The sequence below is a fragment of the Crocodylus siamensis genome, chromosome 1, assembly GCF_052110815.1.
Source record: "Crocodylus siamensis isolate JL-2025a chromosome 1, ASM5211081v1, whole genome shotgun sequence".
Lineage (NCBI taxonomy): Eukaryota > Metazoa > Chordata > Crocodylia > Crocodylidae > Crocodylus > Crocodylus siamensis.
In genome coordinates this window covers 49,605,064-49,626,453 of record NC_143395.1, presented here as the reverse complement: position 1 = coordinate 49,626,453, position 21,390 = coordinate 49,605,064, and the positions used below count along the sequence as shown (strand labels likewise).

Genomic DNA, 21,390 nt, shown 5'->3' with positions numbered 1-21,390 from the left:
CTGCTTCTCTCCAGAAGCAGCCCCTGGCCAGGCATCTGCACACCATGCCCCATCATCTGAGGACATCAGCTATGGCAGCCCCAGCCATATGGTAAGGCCCACCTCTGTATCCCTGCCAGTGGCAGCTGTGTGGCCATGGCAGTGGCTGTGGGATAGCATGCTGTGGCCATGCAGGCAGTCACTGCATGTGGAGGAGCTGGGTGGGTCCAGGTGGTGGTTGTCTCTGTCAGGGGCAGAGGATGGAACAGCCATAGCACAGGGAAGGAGAGTGGGCTGTGTGCTGACCCTGTGCTGGGCATGCTGCTTCTGCTGGCCAGAAAGCAGCAAGCAGGGCTGCCTTTTGAAGGTGGCTGCTGGCAGCTGCAGCTGAAGCCTGGAGCTCCCCTCCGGTAGCAGCAGAGGCCCATTGAAGGACTGCAGGAAGTTTGGTGCCGAGGGCAGCAAATCTGCTGCCTAGACACTGTATGTTTAGACACTTGCCAGGGAGCGCTTAATTAGCCAAAGTTTACTCCCGCATAAACTGAGCTTGGATCAAATGCATATATAGATTTGCCAGTATACTTCAATAGGAGGAGGTAATTAGCCATATTAACAAAGTCAGGCAGAAGGCAGAGCAGGGCAGCACCTTAGCAAATTACATAAAAGCTCAATGCAATTATCCAAAACTAGCTTTTACATGCAAGTAAGTACCACCCTTTTTCCAATATGGTCTTAGACCATGAAAAACTGTTGACAAAAACATTTCATTATGAAACTTAGCTCCTATATTTTGAATATGGAATTGTTTCTTTTTACTCCTGGTTAAAACAGCTTGCTACTTAATTTTTGAGATTTTAAAAGTATACTTCAATTTCATTGCAAGTGAAGGCTGTAGAGTTTCACCACGAAGAGGAAGACGACCATGGACTGAACCATCTTTCTGAAAATAGTGCCCTAGAAAATAAAGTTATACTGAGTTTGTATTATGCATCTAGTTGTTTAGTCTCTTTTTCAATAATTTTTAGTTTTTTGGAAGAACTGAAAAAAGCAAATAAGTGTGGAACAGTGCAGATAAGCTAGGCAAATGTATAGAGACTCAGTGCTGCAGTGGCAGATTTCTCCCAAGAAATCTTTCAGAAAATTAAGTTTGCCTTTCTTGTATTTTTCAGCCATATCAATAAGTGACCCATCTTTCAGAAGTAATGAATCATCATGGATGTCATTTGTTTCCTTTTCTATCCGACACAAGACTCATATCCAAATACAATTTCAACCTCTTTCTGCAGATGGTATCCTTTTTTATACTGCACAGCACCTGAATACTCGAACAGGTAAGAACATTCAAAACTCAGCTCACAAACAACAGGCTTGTTTCATACATGTGGGCACTTTCTTTAAAAAAAGAAAATAAATGCAAATGGGAAAAAGGTTCAGTCTTAAGGATTCAGCATCATCTGTTTGATTGCCTGTGGCTTTCTGAGCTGCTCATTCTAGTTAATAAAAATGGTACATGTAACAAGTTTTGGGAGGATCCCAAGCCAATGTATCATTTTCTATAAAAGTATAACTATGAGAGAGCTGCTTAAAGAACACTAACAAACAGATACATATTGGAGGATTTACATTTGTACCTTGGAGAAAGATTCCCAGCTGGTGTACACTTGCATTGGTCCATTGACTTCAAGTCCACTGATTTCAGTTTACATGATGCGATGATTTGCCCCATTATTTCTAAATTGATGCAAGTGAAGACGCACAGAAATCAGCTGAGCTGAAATTAAGAAAAAGCCAGTGGAACACACAAGATACAGTTAAATTTATCAGGTATTCAGTACTTACAGATACTTCAATGGTAACAAGTTTTTTGTAGCTAAAAGAATATTTACCCCAGTAAAATATGAATCCTATACCTGGCAAGCAGGCAACATTATAAAAATGAGAACTATCCAAATATAAATAGTCCACACATCATAAAAAATATTTTAGCCACAGTAGTTACAATCACATTTTTAAAATGACATGGCATGAAAACTTCATTTGCTAAGCAGCATGCAGGCATTTTAAAACCTGATCTTTTAATGGTTTATAGAGATTTAATTTATTTGCATATGTTATCGTTATATTCCACTTTTCTAGTGCCTCATATGTTTTCTGGACAGAAATATGCTGTATCATTCACAGGTGACCATTAATCAAAAAAACTGCTAGTGACGTTTCCCAGCTGGGTGTCAAGCAGAAATGGGGTTTATGCGCCCAAAAAAAACCAAGTTTTCTAATATTTCTTTTTATTCAAAAGCTTTTATTCAAAACCTAAAGCATTTTAGGGATTTTCAATAATCATTTTCAGCCATATGCACAAAACTTACCACTTTTTTATTCTCGCACCAATGTCTTACTAGGCTGCTGTTAATAAAGACCTAAGACAAAACTAGCAACCCTTGCTTGGCTTGTTTCTCTGTTCTTGTGTTGTACTAGAACAACTTCAGAGAAAGGAGGTGGCACACAACTACATTCCTTTGCTAATTATTCTTTGTTTCCCAGTAACTTTTGTAAGTTTATCACTAAGAGATTCTAAGTCAGACCTGTCCAACTTGTGGCCCACAGACTGCATATAATCTGTGGAGTTAAACTGCAGCCTGCCTCAGTGTTACTCCCTACAATACTCTGATTGCTGCTACTGGCCCATAGACCCCATAACTTAGAGGTTGCAAGGAGGAAGCAGTGGTAGCATACAGCCTAAAGGGTATGCAGCCCCCAGAAGTTCAGAAGTTAGACAGCCCTGTTCTAAGTGAATAATTGAACAAACTCATTTAATATGTTATGAACAATAAAGAAAGATCTACACCCAAAGATAGAAAAAAGTCAAGGGCCACATTAGCAAGTGATATACTTAGAAATTAAGCATCTCTTTGTAAGGATAGAGAGGGAACCAAGAAATTCTATAGCTGTTTTAATTTAGGCTGTGACTGTCTATCATGCATATGCCCTAGTTCTCTTGCCATTAATAAGACTGTTTAATTTATACAGGAGGGAACCACCATCCAGAGCTGGATTAATTTCTTTTCAAATGTTTCTCCCCAGTAACAAAAGCTATTGGCAGTAGGGTAACTGAATTGTTTTACAACTGCCATCCCACCCATTTTTACTGCATTGAACTTCTGAAGGATTTAGAAAATGCTAATTTTGTAGGCTCTTTACATTTGCCTTCATATAATCCAGTCAAATCCAGACAGAATTAGACTGATGAAAGGCTCAGAAGTATTCTTAGCAGCCAACAAACGTGAAAGGGTTTTCTGTTGTGGATTAGTTTACAAAGCACTTTATACAAAGCCTTTTCTTTCTACCTAGTTATGTAAGATTTAATAAATGTATTTATTGTACAAAGCACAAGAATTTCTTCTAAATTTCTTGTTTGATGGAAAATAATTGGAAGACTTCCATTTTCTGTTCTCTTCCTGAAAATGATTTAGGTTTGACTAAACAACTAATTTAGGGATGACAGTGATTCAGATCTTGCTTCACTAGCAATCATAGAGGGGCTTGTTACTATCTGCAAAAGCTTCATAGGGACTTGCAAATTGCCTCATATGAAAAATCCACAGCAGGGGGAAAACTAACCATGAGGCTCTCCTTGCAACATTTTCTTGACATTGTGTTTTTTATCACAGAGTGATAACTGACTCTTTCCCAGAAGAGGTTAGGTTGGGGGTAGGTTACCTAACCCGCAGACTTCAGAATTGGTCAGTAGAAAGTAATGCTTGTCTGTATTCTGAATTTGTGATCTAAGTTCCCTTTTCTCTGACAGTGTCACTGCTCCATGATCAACCATTTTCTGTGATGCATAGATAGCCCCCTCCCTCTCTGCAGTTCTGGAGGGGGCTATCCCCCAGGTTGCCCCACAGGTAGGGGCAATCTTGGGGATAGCACTCTCAGGCTTCGGGTCTGTGCAGATGTAGTTAGGGATCTTCTGGAAGGGCTGGATGTTTTTAAATCTGCAGACCCTGATGCCCTCCACCCACATGTGTTGAGAGAGCTGGCAGGGGTCATTGCTGTGCCCTTGGCCCGGCTGTACAAGCGACTGTGCTCCACAGGCCAGGTGCCTGGAGACTGGAAACTAGCTAATGTGGTCCTCATTTATAAGAAAGGGAGAAAGGAGGACCCAGGAAACTATAGGCCCATAAGCCTCACATCAGTCTTGGGGAAAATCCTTGAAAAAATTATCAAGGATCACATCTGTGAGGGGCAAGCAGGGGAGATCATGCCCAGGGGAAATCAACATGGGTTCATCAAGAGCAGGTCCTGCAAGACCAGCCTGATGGCCTTTTATGACCAAGTAACTAAATCCCTGGATGATGGTGTCGCCGTGGACGTAGTCTTTCTGGACTTTAAGAAGGCCTTTGACACTCTCTCACCCCATTCTCATTAATAAATTGAGTGACTGTGGCATTGATGCCTACACTGTTGGATGGGTCAGAAATTGGCTGATGGGGCACACCCAGAGAGTGGTAGTGGACGGGTCATACTTGACCTGGTGGGATGTAAATAGTGGTAACAGAATGGGGTTCAGTATAGATAAATGCAGAGTGCTGTACCTGGGGAGAAGGAATCCACAGCAAACATACAAGCTGGGGAGCTCCCCCCTTGTGAGCACAGAGGCAGAAAAGGATCTTGGAGTCATTACTGACTCCAAGATGAACATGATCCGCCAATGCCAGACTGCAGCCAGCAAAACCAACCGCACCTTGTCATGCATCCAAAGATGCATCTCAGGCCAGTCCAGAGAGGTGATACTCCCCCTCTACATGACATTGGTCCGGCCACAATTGGAGTACTGCATCCAGTTCTGGGCACCGCACTTTAAGAAGGATGTGGCCTGCCTTGAGAGGGTTCAGAGGAGGGCCACCCACTTGGCTGGAGGGCAACAGGGCAGGCCCTATGAGGAGAGGCTGAGGGACTTGAACCTGTTCAGCCTCAGCAAACGGAGGCAGAGGAGCAATTTGGTGGCTGCCTACAAACTCGTTAGGGGAGCTCAGCGGCAAATAGGAAGCACCCTGTTCCCCCCCAGCAGCACCTGGAGTGACGAGGAACATTGGCCAGAAGCCACTGGAGAATAGATTCAGGTTAGAGATTAGGAGGCACTATTTCACTGTTAGGATGGATAGGATCTGGAACCAACTTCCTAGGGATGTGGTCCTCACTCCTACCACTCCTACCTTGGGTAAATTAAAAAAGAGGTTGGACGAACACCTTTCTGGGGTCGTGTGATCCCAGCATGTGCTCCTGCCAGTGGCAGGGGGTCAGACTAGACGATCTGTTCAGGTCCCTTCTGACCCCAAACTACTATGAAACTATGATTCAGTACTATATAACATGGCCACGTTGCTCAGCCATGGCCTTTTGCACAGCTTGCCAAAATACTTATTCCAGATCTGTGTAAAAACCATTGGTGTATGATTAGCAATAAACTGTGAAGCCAACAGGCTCTTACCTATTGGGTACTGACTTTCTACCAGAATGGATAGAATTCAGTACAAAAGGAAGTAAGGAATAAAGAATTTTTCATTCTATAGCCCAATGACTTCTACAAGTATGTGATGCATATGTAACAACAAGTAGTAAATAATCAAGCAGAAATGGATAAACAAACAGATTAAAATAGATTTCATAGATTTTCATAGATTTCATAGACATTAGGGCTGGGAGGGACCTTGGAAGATCATCGAGTCCACCCCCCTACCCAAAGGGCAGGAAGTCAGCTGTGGTCATAGGATCCCAGCAAGATAAGCATCCAGTTTGCTCTTGAAGGTGTTCAGTGTAGGTGCTTGAGCCACCTCTGATGGCAGGCTGTTCCAGACCTTGGGCGCTTGGACAGTAAAGAAATTCTTCCTTATATCCAGCCTGAAACGGTCTTGCAGCAGTTTATAACCATTCAACCTCTACTTCTTGGAAAGTACGTTACAGAATAGAAAATGAGTTTTGGACCATCACGTTTGGAATTTTCCTATTTGAATAAGATTTGTACAGAAAATAGAATTCCCATGCTATACTGTTTGATAAAGGTATTCTTAGAAGACCATATTGCTTCCCTACAGATTTCCTCAGCTGAAGTAGCTGCAACTAAGACTACTAAAGACCCTACAGAAAGGGTTTTGAAATCTGTGAGAATAGGAATAGGTATTCCCCTTATGATTTCTATACTTCAGCAATGTATAATGCAATCCAGATGGCCAGGGACAGGTTCAATTTTTTTTAAAGAAACAAATGAGGAGCTTGTTTTTTCTTGTTGATTCATCACACTTGAGGTCAGGTTTCTTCTTTTTTTGGTGGCGGGGGAGGGAGGGGAAGTGTTGCTCTACATACACCTAGATTACACTAGTGTTTTGCTGAATGTTGGGTTTTAGAATTATTGAGAAGATTGCTTCCTAAGGAACATGAAAAGAGCCATTCATCCTGGCCATCAAGACAAAGATTCTGATTGGTAGAATGGCATGATCAGCATCAATGGATCTTTATAACAGAATGGATCAGCATAACAGAATAAAGATCTTTAGCACTAGTGGTAGATTCCCACTTAGGAAGAATTGGTATGATTTGGTCCATGCTACGAGTATGAATGATCCAACACATCTTGAAATTGAGTCTTTTCAGCAAAAGCGTGGGGAAACTCTGCATAAGATGATGATCATGGCTGAAACTTACACACTCTTGCCTAGACACACACACTGGTGTGATCTATACTAGCCAAAATGATAAAGTGACCCGTATGCTGGAATGTTCAGACTCTGATCCCTGGGTCTATTTGGACTCAGGCTTATGGAAAACAGTACTACTAAATTATGAATTGGTTAGGCTTGGAATTATTGCTGCGTTATCAGAAACGCAGCTCTCAGATACAGGTTCTGTCCCAGAGAATGATTACACCATATTCTGGCATGGGAAACTAGCAGGAGAAAGGAGGGAGCAGGGAATAGGCTTTGGTATTAGAAACAGCTTACTGTCTTCCTGTGAAAGCCTCATTGCTGCATCTATGACTCATGATGCTCAAAGTGCATACACAGAACATCACCATCACATTTTTAGTGTCTATTTACCTACCCTTCAAGCTAGCAACAAAGACAAGAACTTTTTCTACCAACAGCTTGAAGAAGAGATTGAGAAAACTTACAGAAATAAGACCATTATAATACTTGGACACTTTAATGCAATAGTTTTAAGAACTGTCCTGGTATTCTGGACAAACACAGAACTGGCAATATGAATGAAAATGGCCAGTGAGTGTTAGAACTTTGTGCAAGCTAAAATCTGTGTGTTATTATCACCTGCTTCACTGAGAAAGTGACAAGAAAGACATCATGGAAATGTCCAAGTTCATGGCACAGGCACTGATTAGATCTAATACTGTTCAAATGCTGACTATGGCACTGACCATGCCCTAGTCTGCTGCAAAGTCAGAATCAATTTTAAAATGAGCCACTGTAGCAAAACTACCAGAAACTGTTAGATAGACATCAGACAAACTCATCATTGGCAATCCCTCACAGTTAAAGGTGATTGTCTTCCATCATACCTTATCTGTGGGTCTGAAGATAGCTAATAAGGCCAGTCCAGGATCAGGAACTTAGGCATGTGTTTCCATGCAGGATGAGTGTCTCCAGATTCTTGATTTGGTCTACAACACTGTTTCTGCCACTCCTGCTTTTCCATGTCTTATTGTCATCATGAAGTTTCAAAGTACTGAGTTCCTTGCAGCAGATTCTTCCTCTATTTGGGGTGGTCTCCCACAAGTTGATGTCAATGTTGCATTTTTTCAAGTTGGCCTTGAGGATGTCCTTGAAGTGCTTTCTCTGTCCTCCTCTTGAGCATATGCCTTGACTGACCTGGGAGAATAAAACTTGTTTTGGGACTGTTCTGGACATCTGATTGATGTAGCTGACTCAGTGAAGTTGATGTTGGAAGATCATTGCCTCAGTGCTAGTGGTGTTTGCATTTGAGAGGATGCTAACATTGATGCATCTGTCTTCTCACTGAAGGAACTTCCACATGTTTTGTTGAGGGTACTAATCCAGTGACTTGAGGTATCTCCTCTATGTTGTCCATATCTCAGCTCCATAGAATAAGGTAGGGATCACAAATGCTTTAAAGATCATGAGTTTGGTTTCAAATCTGATGTTGAGATCTTCAAACACCCATTTCCTCGGATGTCCAAAGGCTGCACTTGCACATATGAGGTGATGTTGGATTTCTTTGTCAATGTCAGCCTTCAGTGAGAGATGGCTTCCAATGTACAGGAAATACTCAACATTCTCCAGAGTCTCACCAGAAATCAAAATTACCAAGCTCATTAGGAGCTTGTTGTTGGAGGACCTTAGTCTTCTGAATGTTAAGCATCAGTCCCATTTTCTTGTATGCCTCATTAAAGACATTGACAACTGCCTGAAGATCTACTTCTGAGTGAACAGACACTACAGCCTCATCAGCATACTGCAGCTCAATGATTACGGTCAGGGTAGTCTTGGTTTTGGCTCAAAGTTGGATGAGATTAAACAGCTTATCTTCCATGCAGTAGTTTAGCTTCATTTGGACTGGACGCTTGTTGGTAGTGTTGTTTTTCAGTAAGAAATATTGTAATAAGGAGTACATGTAGCGCTGCAGTAAGGCATATTGAGAATTTTGGAGCAATGCCACAGCCTTGGCTAACTCCAGTCTTAACCTCAAAGGGATCTGTAATAGATCTGTTGTTTAGAGCCACTGCTTTCATACTGTCATGGAGTAGGCGAAGAATGGTGATGAATTTTGGTGGGCACATGTACCTCAGAAGGATCCTACACAGCACTTCTCAGTTGACAATTGAAGGCTTTTGTGAGGTCAAAGAAGGCCATATACAGAGAACTGTGTGTTGTTCCTGGCATTTTTCTGTTCCTGCCAAGCAGTGGAGATCATGTTGGTTGTGCCTCTTGATACTCTAAACCCACACTGAGATTCTGATCAGCCAAACATGGAAAAATGCAGAATATTGAATGAAGAAGTTGTGAAAGCAATGTTACCTAACAATTCATCCACCAAGGTTTGGGAAAGCTTAAAAACTAACATGTACAATTCCGCTATAACAACATTTGGCAAAAATGCAAGAAAAAATGCTGACTGATTTGAAGAGCACGCTGAAACCCTTCTACCACTGGCTGAGAACAAAAGGACAGTGCTAACCAGCTGCAAGGAATCTCCCAACACCATAGCCCTAGAAAACCTGAGAAAGTTTCAAAGAGAAATGAAAATGGTGGCTAAGAGGTGTGTCCAAGATTTTGGCTGAAACTCTGTAATGGTATTCAGAAAGCAGCTGATGCAGGTGATAGTCGTGGAATATACAAAAGGCATCAAACAAGCAGTTGGTCCAGTCAACAAGAAAATAGTTCCATTGAGAGACTTAAATGGAAATGTCATTACTGATAAAAAAAAACAACTTGAGCATTGGATTGAACACTGTGGCAGTGACTGTTTGCTTGCTGAAATCTACAAATGTGCCAACAATTAATTTATTTGAAAACTTCATGAAGTTATACTGCCCTGTTGGAAAGAGGAAGTGGTACCACAAGATTTTAAATATTCTCAGTTTGTACAACTATATAAAACAAAGGGGTTAGAAGTGGCTTGGACAACTGTAGAGGTATCTCCCTGTCGAACATCATCAGAAAAACTGTCACTCACATCATGCTCCGTATGCTGCAATCTCTAGGTTAAAGAATCTATCCTGAAAGTCAATGTGGTTTCTGCTCAGGATGTTCCACCATTTATGTGATATTTTTGGACAAGCAACTGCAAGAGAAGTGTAGAGAAAAATAAATACCACTGTATATAGCTTTCATCAATCTGACAAAGGCCTTCAATACTGTCAACAGACAGGGTCTTTTTGTTTTCTGAAGAAACTTGGTTGCCACACACAAACTGTTGAACATCATTCTCTCATTACATCAAGATATGAAAGCAACTGTAGTGTATGAAAACAAAGAATCAAACGCCTTTGACATCAACAATGGTGTAGAATGGGTGTGTCTTAGCCACTGTGCTTTTAACATTTACTTTTCATTCATGCTTCTTCATGCATTCAAGGACAGCATTGATGACATTTATCTTTGAACCAGACTAAATGGAGGCTTCTTCAACATTGCAAGGTTTAGAGCAAAAACCAAGGTGAAAGAACTGGTCTGAGAGATTTCTGGTTTCCCGATGATACAGTTTTGGTTGCCCACAGTGAATCTTACCTGCAAAATCTCTTGGGAAGATTTTCTGAATCATGCAAGAGCTTCAGGATGGCAATTAATCTCAAGAAGACTGTGATCATGTGCCAATGAGTGAAAGAACCAATACCTGACATCATTCTGGAGGATACATCTCTTAGTGTCATTGGCAGTTTTTGCTACTTGGGTTTTACCATCAGCAGGAATCTTGACTATCAGACTGAACTGACTTAACAAAATCAGAAAAGCAGCAAAGAATGTTGTGCTGTTACAGAAACATATATGGAATAACAGCAAACTATTAGCTAAGGTCTATATCAGGCCAGGCCTCTTGGTCCACTATCTGGTACCATGTAAAACAGTATGCCCAGTTCCGTGGTCAGGTTGTCAGTAAGCAGGCCAGCTACAGAAGAGTTTGCTAGGGAAGGTCTGCTTGGAAAGAGAGGCATGAAGTGAGAGGCAGCAGACTAAAAGACCCAGAGACATGGCTGGAGGATGTCACAATCCAAGAGCCACTGCCATTGCCAGCTCTTCCTCTGCTTCCATATGTGAGGTGTCTGTCCAGGCAGAACCACACACCATTGAGGCTTCCACCCAGGACCTTATTTCATGCTGTGCAAAGTGCAGTTTGCGGATTCCTTCCAGTGTCAGACTGGTGGGGGAGTGCCTGCAATGTGTGCATGCCTTCTGGTAGTGTCCCTCAGGGATGAGGCAAGAGAGCTACAGGAGGAGGTAGCAAGGCTCCAAATCTTCCTCTGGGGACTTCATCAACTCTATGCTGGAGGAAACCTCTAGGACTGTGGAAGAAGGACTGCCAGAGGTGTTACTAGAAAGGGAAGAGAGCATGGACTCCCAGGAACATCAAAATTGGAAGTCTGTATCTTCAGGCAGCAAGAAGTCATCATCTCCATGTGTAGTGGTTTGCCTGGAGAACAGATATGGAGTACCAGCAACATAGGAGGAGGAGTGCGTTCCATTGTTGGAAGAGGCCAGGCCAGGAATCCTCAGGATGGGGAGGATCAAGACCACTGCCACAAAAAGGAAGCAATGGGTGGTGGTGGTTGGAAACTCCCTTCTGCGGGGAATGGAGGGATCCATCTACTGGCTAGTCCTGTTGTCCCAGGAGGTCTGCTGCTTGCCTGGACCCCAGAACCAAGATGTCACAGAAGGGCTACTGAGACTTGTCTGACCCTCTGACTACTGCCCCATGCTGGTCATCCATGTGGGCACCAATGATACTGTCAGGGGTGACCCTGAGCAAATCAAGTATGACTACAGGGTTCTGGGTGGAAGGGTGAAGGGGACAGGGGCACAGGTTGTGTTCTCCTCAATCCTTCCAGTCAAAGGGTAGAGCCCTGGCAGGAATGTACGCATCCTGCAGATCAATATATGGCAGCACAGGTAATGTCACCAGCAGGGATTCACCTTCTTGTTCCAAGAAGAAGGATTGCTAGAAGAGATGGGATCCACCTGACAAAGAGAGGGAAGAGCATCTTTGCAGACAGGCTCATTAACCTAGTGAGGAAGGCTTTAAACTAGGTTCACAGGTGGATGGATAACAAAGCCCTGAGCTAAGTGGGGAAGCAGGGAACTTGGAGGAAGCAGGAGGAGGCAGCAGGAGAGGCCTCATTCTTTTTGATAAAGTAGGGCTAATCATCTCTGGTGTCTGTATATGAATGCATAGAGCCTGGGAAACAAACAGGAGCAATTGGAAGTCCTCAAACAGTCAAGGAACTATGATGTGATTGGAATAACAGAGGCTTGGTGGGATAGCTTGTATGACTAGAGCACCATCGTGGCTGGGTACAAGCTGTTCAAGAAGGACAGGCAGAGGAGAACAGGAGGAGGAGTTGTGCACTAAAGTTGCATGATTTAAAGCTGCTCTAAAGGTCCAGTATGAAACTGGATATAGGCCTGTTGAAAGTTTCTAAATTAAATTTATAGGGGACAGCAAGAAGGGTGATGTTGAGGTGGATGTCTTCTCTAAATCACCAGACCAGGAGGATGAGGTAGAGGAAGCTTTCTTCAGACAACTAGTAGAAGTTTCCAGATCACAGGTCCTTGGTCTCATGGGACGTCAGTCACCCTGACATCTGCTCGGAGGGCAATGCAGCAGTGCACGGGCAATCCAGGAGTTTTTGGAGAGCATTGGAGACAACTTCCTGGTGCAAGTGTTAGAGAGGGGCCATGTTCTTCTTGACCTACTGTTCACAAACAGGGAAGAATTGGTGGGGGATGTGGAAGTGGATGGTAAATTGGGCAGCAGTGACCACAAGATGATTGAGTTCAGGATCCTGACAAAAGGAAGAAAGAGCAGCAGAGTAAGGACCCTGGACTTCAGAAAAGCAGACTTTGACTCCATCAGGAAGATAATGGGCAGGATCCCCTGGGAGACCAGTCTGAGAGGGAAAGGAGTCCAGGAGAGCTGGTTGTAAAGAAACCTTACTGAGGGCACAGAAATAAACCATCCCTAAGTGCAGGAAGAATAGCAAATGTGGCAAGCGACCAGCTTGGCTTAGCAGAGAACTCTTTGATGAGCTTAAACACAAAAAGGAAGCTTACAAGAAGTAGAAGCTTGGACAAATGACTAGGGAGTATAAGAATATTGCTTAGCATGCAGGGATGAAGTCAGGAAGGCCGAGGCACAATTGGAGTTGCAGCTAGCAAGGGATGTGAAGGGGAACAAGAAGATCAGAAGGATTGCATCCTCAGCAAGTTCACGGACAACAGCAAGCTGGGGGATGTAGTAGAAACCCTGCAGGATTGGGCTAGGATTCAGAGAGTGATGTAGACAAATTGGAGTATTAACCAAAAGAAATCTAATGAGGTTCAACAAGGACAAATGCAAAGTCTTGCACTTAAGGAGGAAGAATCCCATGCACCGCTACAGCCTGGGGAGTGACTGGCTAAGCAGCACCTCTGCAGAAAAGGACCAGGGGGTTACAGTGGACAATAAGATGGATATAAGTCAGCAGTGTGTCCTTGTTACCAAGAAGGCTAACAGCATACTGGGCTGCATTAGTAGCAGCATATCCCACCAGATCAAGGGAAATTATTATGCTGCTCTATTCTACACTGGGGAGACCACATGTGGAGTACTGTGTCCAGCTTTGAATCTCTCCTCCCCCCTTTTAGGGGATGTGGATAAGTTGGGAGGGAGTCCAGCGGAGAGCAAGGAAAATGGTTCAGGGGTTGGGTTATGACTTATAAGGAGAGGCTGAGGGAACTGGGTTTATTTATTCTGCAGAAGAGAAGACTGAAGGGGGATTTGATAGCAGCCTTCAACTACCTGAAGGGTGGTTCCAAAGAGGATGGAGCTAGACTGTTCAACAGTGACAGATGACAGAACAAGGAGCAATGGTCTCAAATTGCAGCATGGGAGGTTTAGGTTGAATATTAGGAAAAACTCTCTCACTAGGAGGGTGGCAAAACACTGAAACAGGTTATCTAGAGGTTGTAGAATCTCCATCCTTGGAGGTTTTAAGGCCCAGATTGACAAAGCCTTGGCTGGAATGATCTAGTTGGGGATGGTCCTGCTTTGAGCAGGTGGTTGGACCAGATGACCTCCTGAGGTCCCTTCCAACTCTAATTTTCTATGATTCTGTGGTTCTTTGACTAAACTGGTGCCCCCACCTGGACTAGCCTGGGTGAGGAAGGTATGTGGACACACAGCAGAACTAAAAAGAAGACCTATCAAAGGTCAGAGGAGCTCCCTATGAGTTAACGGCCATCTGTACCTGGATGGGTACCACCAGGTCACTCTGCCTGAAGAATCAGCAATGACGTAAAGCAACTCAGCTAGAGCTGTTACAGCATTTAAAGTATACCAGTGGTTGCAGAAGCCTCAGGACTGACTTGACTTGACCAGCTAAGGTAAAGCTACAAATCTCTGAGACTTGTGTACTGTCATCCCTGTTTTATGGTTCAGAAATGTGGACTACATATGGTAGGCATATCAAGAGACTGAACAGCTGTCACATAAGATGTCTGTGCAAGATCCTGAAAATAAAGTGGGAAGACAAAATACTAAACACCGATATACTGCAGCATGCAGCTCAGACTTAGAAACCACTATCAAGAAGAAATTGTTGTGATGGATCAGCCAGGTCAGGAGAATGGGAGAAGACCATTTCCCAAGAATATTTTATATAATAAAATGGGTGCAGCTCAACAAGAAGTAGCTTTGATCCAGAGAATGGAAGCAAAGTGAAAAAGAAGAAAGCAGCATGTTGTAAATTTGGACTTCAACTTAGACAACATATGGATTTGTGAAACTTGTAACAACCTGTGTTGCTCTTGAATTGGACTTGTCAACCACAAATGGATTCATCAGGCATCTGACTAGACCTCTTATGTGTACCCCATGATCCAGAGGATTGATGGTTGCCTACTACATACTGTGGTGCTGGACCAAAGCACCCCTTCATCTGTACCAGGGGTGCTCAACCCCTACCATCTAGTTAGATTCAATCTGCAGAGCCATGCATCCAAGCTGTAAAGTCCCAAAATTTAGCAGTAGGGGAGCAGTGGCAACAACTGCCACTTCTCTGCTGCCAAATTTCAGGCCTATAGGGAGCCCCATGAACTGGATAGCACACTGGAGCAGATGTGGACATGGCCCAGAACTTGATTCAGGCACACAGGGGCCAACTACCAGGCAGTGCTGGGCCCAATCCTGTTGGGCAGTGTGGGGCCCACATCTGACAATGAGAGAACCAGGGAGGCAGTGCAGGTGGCATGGAGCTGAGCAAAGTGGTGTGGAGCCCCACCAAATATCTGAATATAAGTTCTCTTACTGTTCTTCTCAGGACATCCCCCGTCAGCTCTGAGAGCATCTTCAAAGAAAGTATGAAAGGACTACTGTCTTGAGGAGCTTATATTTAGCTTGTAAGCATTTGGTCTTTGGCTCCTCATCTAAAGCATTACTGTCAGGATGACTCTATATTGTGGATAGCACAGGGAACAAATTTGCATGAAAACAAATTTGTTGGAATGTGCAGATTTTTTTTGTTTTCCCTCTGAGCTCTTAGACTAAAGTACAAAATTGTTATTTAGCAGTAGAGGTGAAAGCTAAGGATAAACAGCTTTATTTTTTTCTCTTTCTTTTTTAGTATTTTCAAGACTTTTGGGGGAGTTTTTGCAAACTTTGAAGAGATTTCCATAGGGCTTCTACCAAGGCAGAGTCTCTTATCACTTTTTTTGGTGATATAGCTCTTTGGCTATATCACCTTGTCCTTCCTTGTCCTTCTGGTCTAATTGTATGTGCATGTGTGTGTACGTGTGCATGTGTATGTGCAAATATGCATATGTCTGTATTGGAGAGCAGGTGTGCGTCTTCCTATAATCTTCTGATTTTGTGGGTTGGAAATGACTCTCTGCTTCATTCCCTAGGAAAATACGAACCTGCTTAAATATATAGAAGGTTGAGGGGCACCTTTAATGCTCTGTAAGAGGTTATCCGAAGTGGAGTGCAGTCCTGACATCCATGCTCTGACTCTTGTTCCTTAACCCTGGTAGTGCAATAGTTGGCAAACTGTAGGGAATAACTCGTCTTTTGAAACTGACCCTAAAACTCATTCATAACTCCCTCTGAACACCTTTGGATATCTAATCTACCTGGTCTAAGTAAAGGCAGAAAAGTTGCCAAGGGGATGTGTTGCAGCTGTAAATATGAGCAGCTGAAAACCACGTTCCCCATCCAGGAGTGGAAAATGTGAAAAGACTGATCTTAAAGTGCTCCTTCTTGCCAAAAAAACAAATTTGGCAAAAAAAATGGTTAGGAGCACAGGCGGAACTTTTGATGCCCATGTACAATAGCCAAACTACTTTCTAAAACTAGAGGAGAGGGAACAGCCTAAGTTTCACAGAATGGTGGAGCACTGAATTGCACAAAGATAGTACTGCCCATCATTCTGGGGGAATGGGAGTATAATATGGTAAAGAAAGTTGCATATGACTGCTACGGCCTACCCTTCCCTGATCCCCAAAACCATCCACCACCTTTCACAGGAAAGATTTTATCTGGCAAGAAAATTATATAATCAGCCCATAAATAATTCTAGGCTTATCATCATTGTTTTTATCATTATATATTAACATATAATTACCCTTACCTATGACATGTGTCTCAATTTTCCACCTTCAATCCTTTATTCAATCATTCTAATTCTTATTCTTAGCATATTATTAGTTTTAAAGCTTACTGTTGTTTCCAGGTACCCCTCATGAGATGCATAGTACTGTGCCTGGGGAAGGGAATCATAAGACAGCTAAGGAATAACAGATGTTAGTTACCTACTGCACACAACTGTTGAATCAAATAATGGGGTCAGCATCAGTACTGGAATCTTGATGAGTTTGGTACTGTTGGAGCACAGTGCAGTCTTATAATGAGGAGAACAGGGCAATGCAGTAAACAGAAAACAGCCACTCAGGGATGTGCATTAGCTATTATGATTTAACTATTACATCTGTGTGCTCCTGCAGTGATACAAGTGAACTGAATTGCCTTAGCTTTGACTCTGAATGACAGGGTTGAAGTTGGAACAGCTTTGTTATCCTTGTGTCACCACAGAAACATGCAGACATCATAAACACCTTATACCAGACATTACTTGATACACATACAATTGTTACTTCTGTAGTCACAGACAGAAGTGATCATTTTCAACATATCTGGCCCCTGAAAGTGCTTTACAGCCGTGACCTAACAGAAGTGCACGGTTGCAGAGAGCTTTAAAAGTGACGAATCCCATGATAATCTGAGCCCTCATTACATGAAAGTTCAATTAAAAGTGCTGCAAAATGGGATATTAACTTCTGCCTGTGTGCCTAGGGAACAGGAGCAGCTCAGCCCTGCTCCTGGCACTATATTCAGATGGCGGGACGGGGAGGGAGGGAGCAGAGAGAGCTAGTTCTGGGGGTTGCCCAGCTGACACTAGAGGTCCGGCAGATGGATTAGAGCCCCTCCCCCCCACTCCAGTGCAGTTGGGGAAACCTCAGAACAGACCCCCCCACCTGCCATTGTGCTGCCTTGTCATAATGACAGTACCAGACCCACAAAACACTATTGGGAAATTTCTCTTAATATCTCTTCCCAGTTACTCATCTAGCCAGTGATAACTACTCTGAGAGTATAATGGTCCAACCAGTTACACTCCCATATTGCCATAGTTTTGTCTACATTTATTTCCTTAGCTTTCTTATGATTACCAAATATCGTATATGCTCTGGGAAATAAGCATATGTATTTATTTCTTATGATCTATTACTAAGTGATTTGTGGGAAAAGAAATTGCAGCAAAATGTCTTCAAATTCTATGCATCTATTTTGAGAGGATGGGGAATGCTCTGAAATAAAATTATTTACGCAAAAACTTATCTGCACTGAAACTAGCATGCAAAAACATCAACATGAGTCATCATAGTTTCATAGTTTCTAGGGTCAGAAGGGACCTGAACAGATCATCTAGTCCGACCCCCTGCCATGGCAGGAAAGGTACTGGGGTCAAATGACCCCATCAAGGTGTTCATCTAACCTCCTCTTAAAAACCCCCAGGGTAGGAGCCAGCACCACTTCTCTTGGAAGTTGGTTCCAGACCCTAGCCACCCTGACTGTGAAGTAGCGCCTCCTGGTATCTAACCTAAACATACCCACTGCCAGCTTGTGACCGTTATTCCTGGTCACTCCTGGCGGTGCTCGGGGGAACAGTGACTCCCTCAATGCCTGCTGATCCCCCCTGACTAGTTTATAACAGGCCACAAGATCCCCCCTCAGCCTTCTCTTCTGGAGGCTGAACAGGTTCAGGTCCCGTAGCCTCTCCTCATAGGGCCTGCCCTGTTGTCCCGATCATATGAGTGGCCTCCTCTGGACCCTCTCCATGCTGTCGACATCCCTCTTGAAGTGTGGCACCCAGAACTGGACGCAGTACTCCAACTGCAGCCTGACCAGTGCCGCATAGAGGGGAAGGATCACCTCCTTGGACCTGCTCAAGGTGCATCTGTGGATACATGACAAGGCCTTCCTAACTGCCTCCCCACACTGCCGGCCCATGTTCATCTTGGAGTCAATGATGACCCCAAGATCCTTTTCCGCCTCTGTGCTGACAAGAGGGGAGTTCCCTAACCTGTAGGTATGGTGCCGGTTGTTCCTCCTGAGGTGTATCACCTTGCACTTGTCTGTGTTGAAACCCATCCTATTCTCATCCGCCCACCCTTGTAACCTGTCTAGGTCTGATTGTAGCCTGTTGCTTCCTTCTAGTGTGCCCACGTCCCCCCACATTTTAATGTCATCAGCAAATTTGAACAGGGTGCTTTTTACCCCCTCGTCTAAATCACTGATGATGAAGATGTTGAACAGTGCGGGCCCGAGGACTGAGCCCTGCGGAACCCCACTGCCCACGTCCTTCCAGGTTGAGAAGGACCTATCCACTACCACCCTCTGGGTGTGGCCCTCCAGCCAGTTGGCGACCTATTTGACTGTGTGGGTGTCTACACCACAGCCCCCCAGTTTCTTAATGAGAACGGGGTGAGAGACAGTGTCAAAAGCCTTCCGGAAGTCCAGGAAGACTGTCCACTGCTACCCCTGCATCTAATGATCTGGTGATCTGATCGTAAAAGGCCACCAGGTTGGTCTGACAGGACCTGCCACTGATGAACCCATGTTGGTTGCCCCTAAGCATGCAGTCCCCTGCTGGCCCCTCGTGGATGTGTGCCAGAATAATTTTCTCAAACAGCTTGCCTAGGATCAAGGAAAGACTAACTGGCCTATAGTTTCCCGGGTCCTCCTTCGTGCCTTTTTTGAAGATGGGAACCACGTTGGTCCTCTTCCAGTCCACTGGTACCTCACTGGAGCACCACGAGTGCTGGTAAAGCTGTGCCAGGGGACTTGCAATGACCTCGGCCAGTTTATTTAGAACTCTAGGGTAGAGATTATCCAGACCAGCTGACTTGAATACGTCCAACCCCTCCAGAAGCTCCCTAACTAAATCCTCGCTAACCTGTGGCCCAGATGTGTCTCCCCCGGGGCCCGAGGGGGGCCCAGCAGGGAGGTGGCTGTTCTGGTCCCTACTTAGGAAGACGGAGGCAAAGAAATCGTTAAACATGTTAGCTTTGCCATCTGGTGTGATGACCAAATTTCCCAATGCGTCCTGCAAGGGCCCCACATTACCCGGGAGCTTCTTTTTACCCCCTATGTATTTAAAAAAGGACTTCTTATTGTCCTTAATCTGGGAACCTAGTCCCAGTTCCATCTCTGCCTTGGCCTTCCTAACTACCCCCCTACATCCCCAAGCAACTACAGAATAGTCCTCCCTGGTGATGACCCCTTCTTTCCATTGGGTGTAAGCCTCCTTTTTAGCAAGGAGACATTCCCGGATGCTTTTGGTGAGCCACGGAGGCTTGTGTGCTCTTCTGCTCCCTTTGATCCTCGTTGGGATTACCTTCCTTTGGGTTTGGAGAATCGTCTCCTTAAGGAGTGACCACTCTCCTTGGACACCTGGCTCCCCTCCCCTCCGGGACCTCAGCGCTTCTCCAACTATCCTCTTTAGCTCATTGAAGTTTGCCCTCCTAAAATCTAGGGCTGCTGCCTTACTGCATGCCTTTGCCACCTTGTGCTGGATGGTGAATTCCGGCAGGCAATGATCGCTGTCGCCCAGGTGGTCGAGCACCCGCAGCCCCCTCACCAGGTCATCACCCGTGGCCAGCACTAGGTCCAACAAGGTGTCTCCCCTGGTGGGGCTGTGCACCTCCTGGGTTAGATGGAGGTCCTGCACTCTGTCCAAGAACCTACGTGAGCGTTCAGACCTGGCTGACTGTTCTTCCCAGCAGATGTCTGGGAAGTTCAGGTCCCCCATGACTACCACATCCTTAGCCTTCACTACCTCTGTGAGCTGACCCAAGAATTCCTGGTCAAGCTCTTCTCCCTGGTTGGGAGGTCTGTAGTAGACTCCCACTGTTAAGTCTCTTTCCCCTCGATTGCCTTGTACTCTAATCCCAAAGCACTTCAGAGTGCCCCTCCCCTGACTCCTTGCTAATTGACGAGGATGTGTATTCCTCCTTAATACAGAGTGCCACGCCCCCACTTCTCTTATCAACATGGTATTTCAAGAAGGAAGTGTACTTGGTTTTGTGCTATATTCCCCCTATGTTGTTTAATCTTCATGTCATTTTTTCCATCCCAGTTTCATTCATTTTAATTCAAAACTGAGATTTGCACAGAAAAGGAGCCCATTTTAGCCTATGTATTGCCGAAGCAAGAGATAGGAAAGTATCATTAGAAAAAAGAAGAACAGGTAAAATAACGGGCGGGGATTTTTTGTTTTGTTTTGTTTTTTGGAAAAAAAGATTTGCCTGCATGGATAAACACATCTGTTGGGTCATTTTGAGCATGGTAGTTAAAAATAACTCTACTTTCTCTAAAAATGAATTTCTAGCCAGTACTCAAATACCTGAATGGTTTTGTCTGTGTAGGTGGGAGGTCATCTTTTAACACTTGTTTCCCAAAGTTGGAAGCAAAAGAGGCAAATTATTGTCTATCATCCAATCACTGAAATCAATGCAGTTCTTCTAAAGACGAAGCTGAACTACTCAAGTATCAATAAAAAATAAAAGCTCAATAATACTATCAGCAGGTGGTCTCACTTTAAGGCATGCTAAAAACACAATGAGAAAGAAAACAACCCTTTTATTACATTTTCATTTAAGTTTTCTAATAAGGTTGCAGAGAGCTTTATTGAAAAAGGGAGAAGGAAAAATGGGAATCAAATTTTTTAGATATACACTCATACACACACCTAAGAGCACTGGGCCATGGGATCCCTCCCTCATTCTGTGCATAGAACATATGAATTGTCATTTTCTTTCATTTTTCCTGATCCTCTACTCCTGTCCCTTCTTCCCCTTTGTTTTTAGTCCTCTTTAGTGCCTTCTGCTCTGTTTTCCCTTCCAGCTCTTTACTTCCAACATTTCTTCTCCCTCTACATGCCATTTTCACCCCTTGTTCTTCACCTTGTTGCTTTTAGCTCAAGAAACTTCCTTCCTTCTCTATGCTGTGAGGATGGAGGTGGACAGTTATTTGAGATAGAGAGTCACTTGGGGAATTTTGGTGAGCTGCTGTGGGCTGGTTCATTACCACCTGCCTCCTCCTGCACCTGCCCGCCTGCCCACAACAGCTCAGCAA

General features: G+C 44.0%; 1 protein-coding gene across 1 annotated transcript in view; it reads left to right on the top strand.

Moving 5' to 3' along the window:
- The window catches only part of EYS (EGF-like photoreceptor maintenance factor), a 1,897,540-nt gene that overhangs the window by 1,864,932 nt on the left and 11,218 nt on the right, over positions 1–21,390 (top strand). Inside the window, exon 48 of the mRNA XM_090034512.1 lies at positions 1,149–1,310. Within this exon, the coding sequence (XP_089890638.1) occupies positions 1,149–1,310 (162 nt within the window). The remainder of the gene's footprint in view (positions 1–1,148; positions 1,311–21,390) is intronic.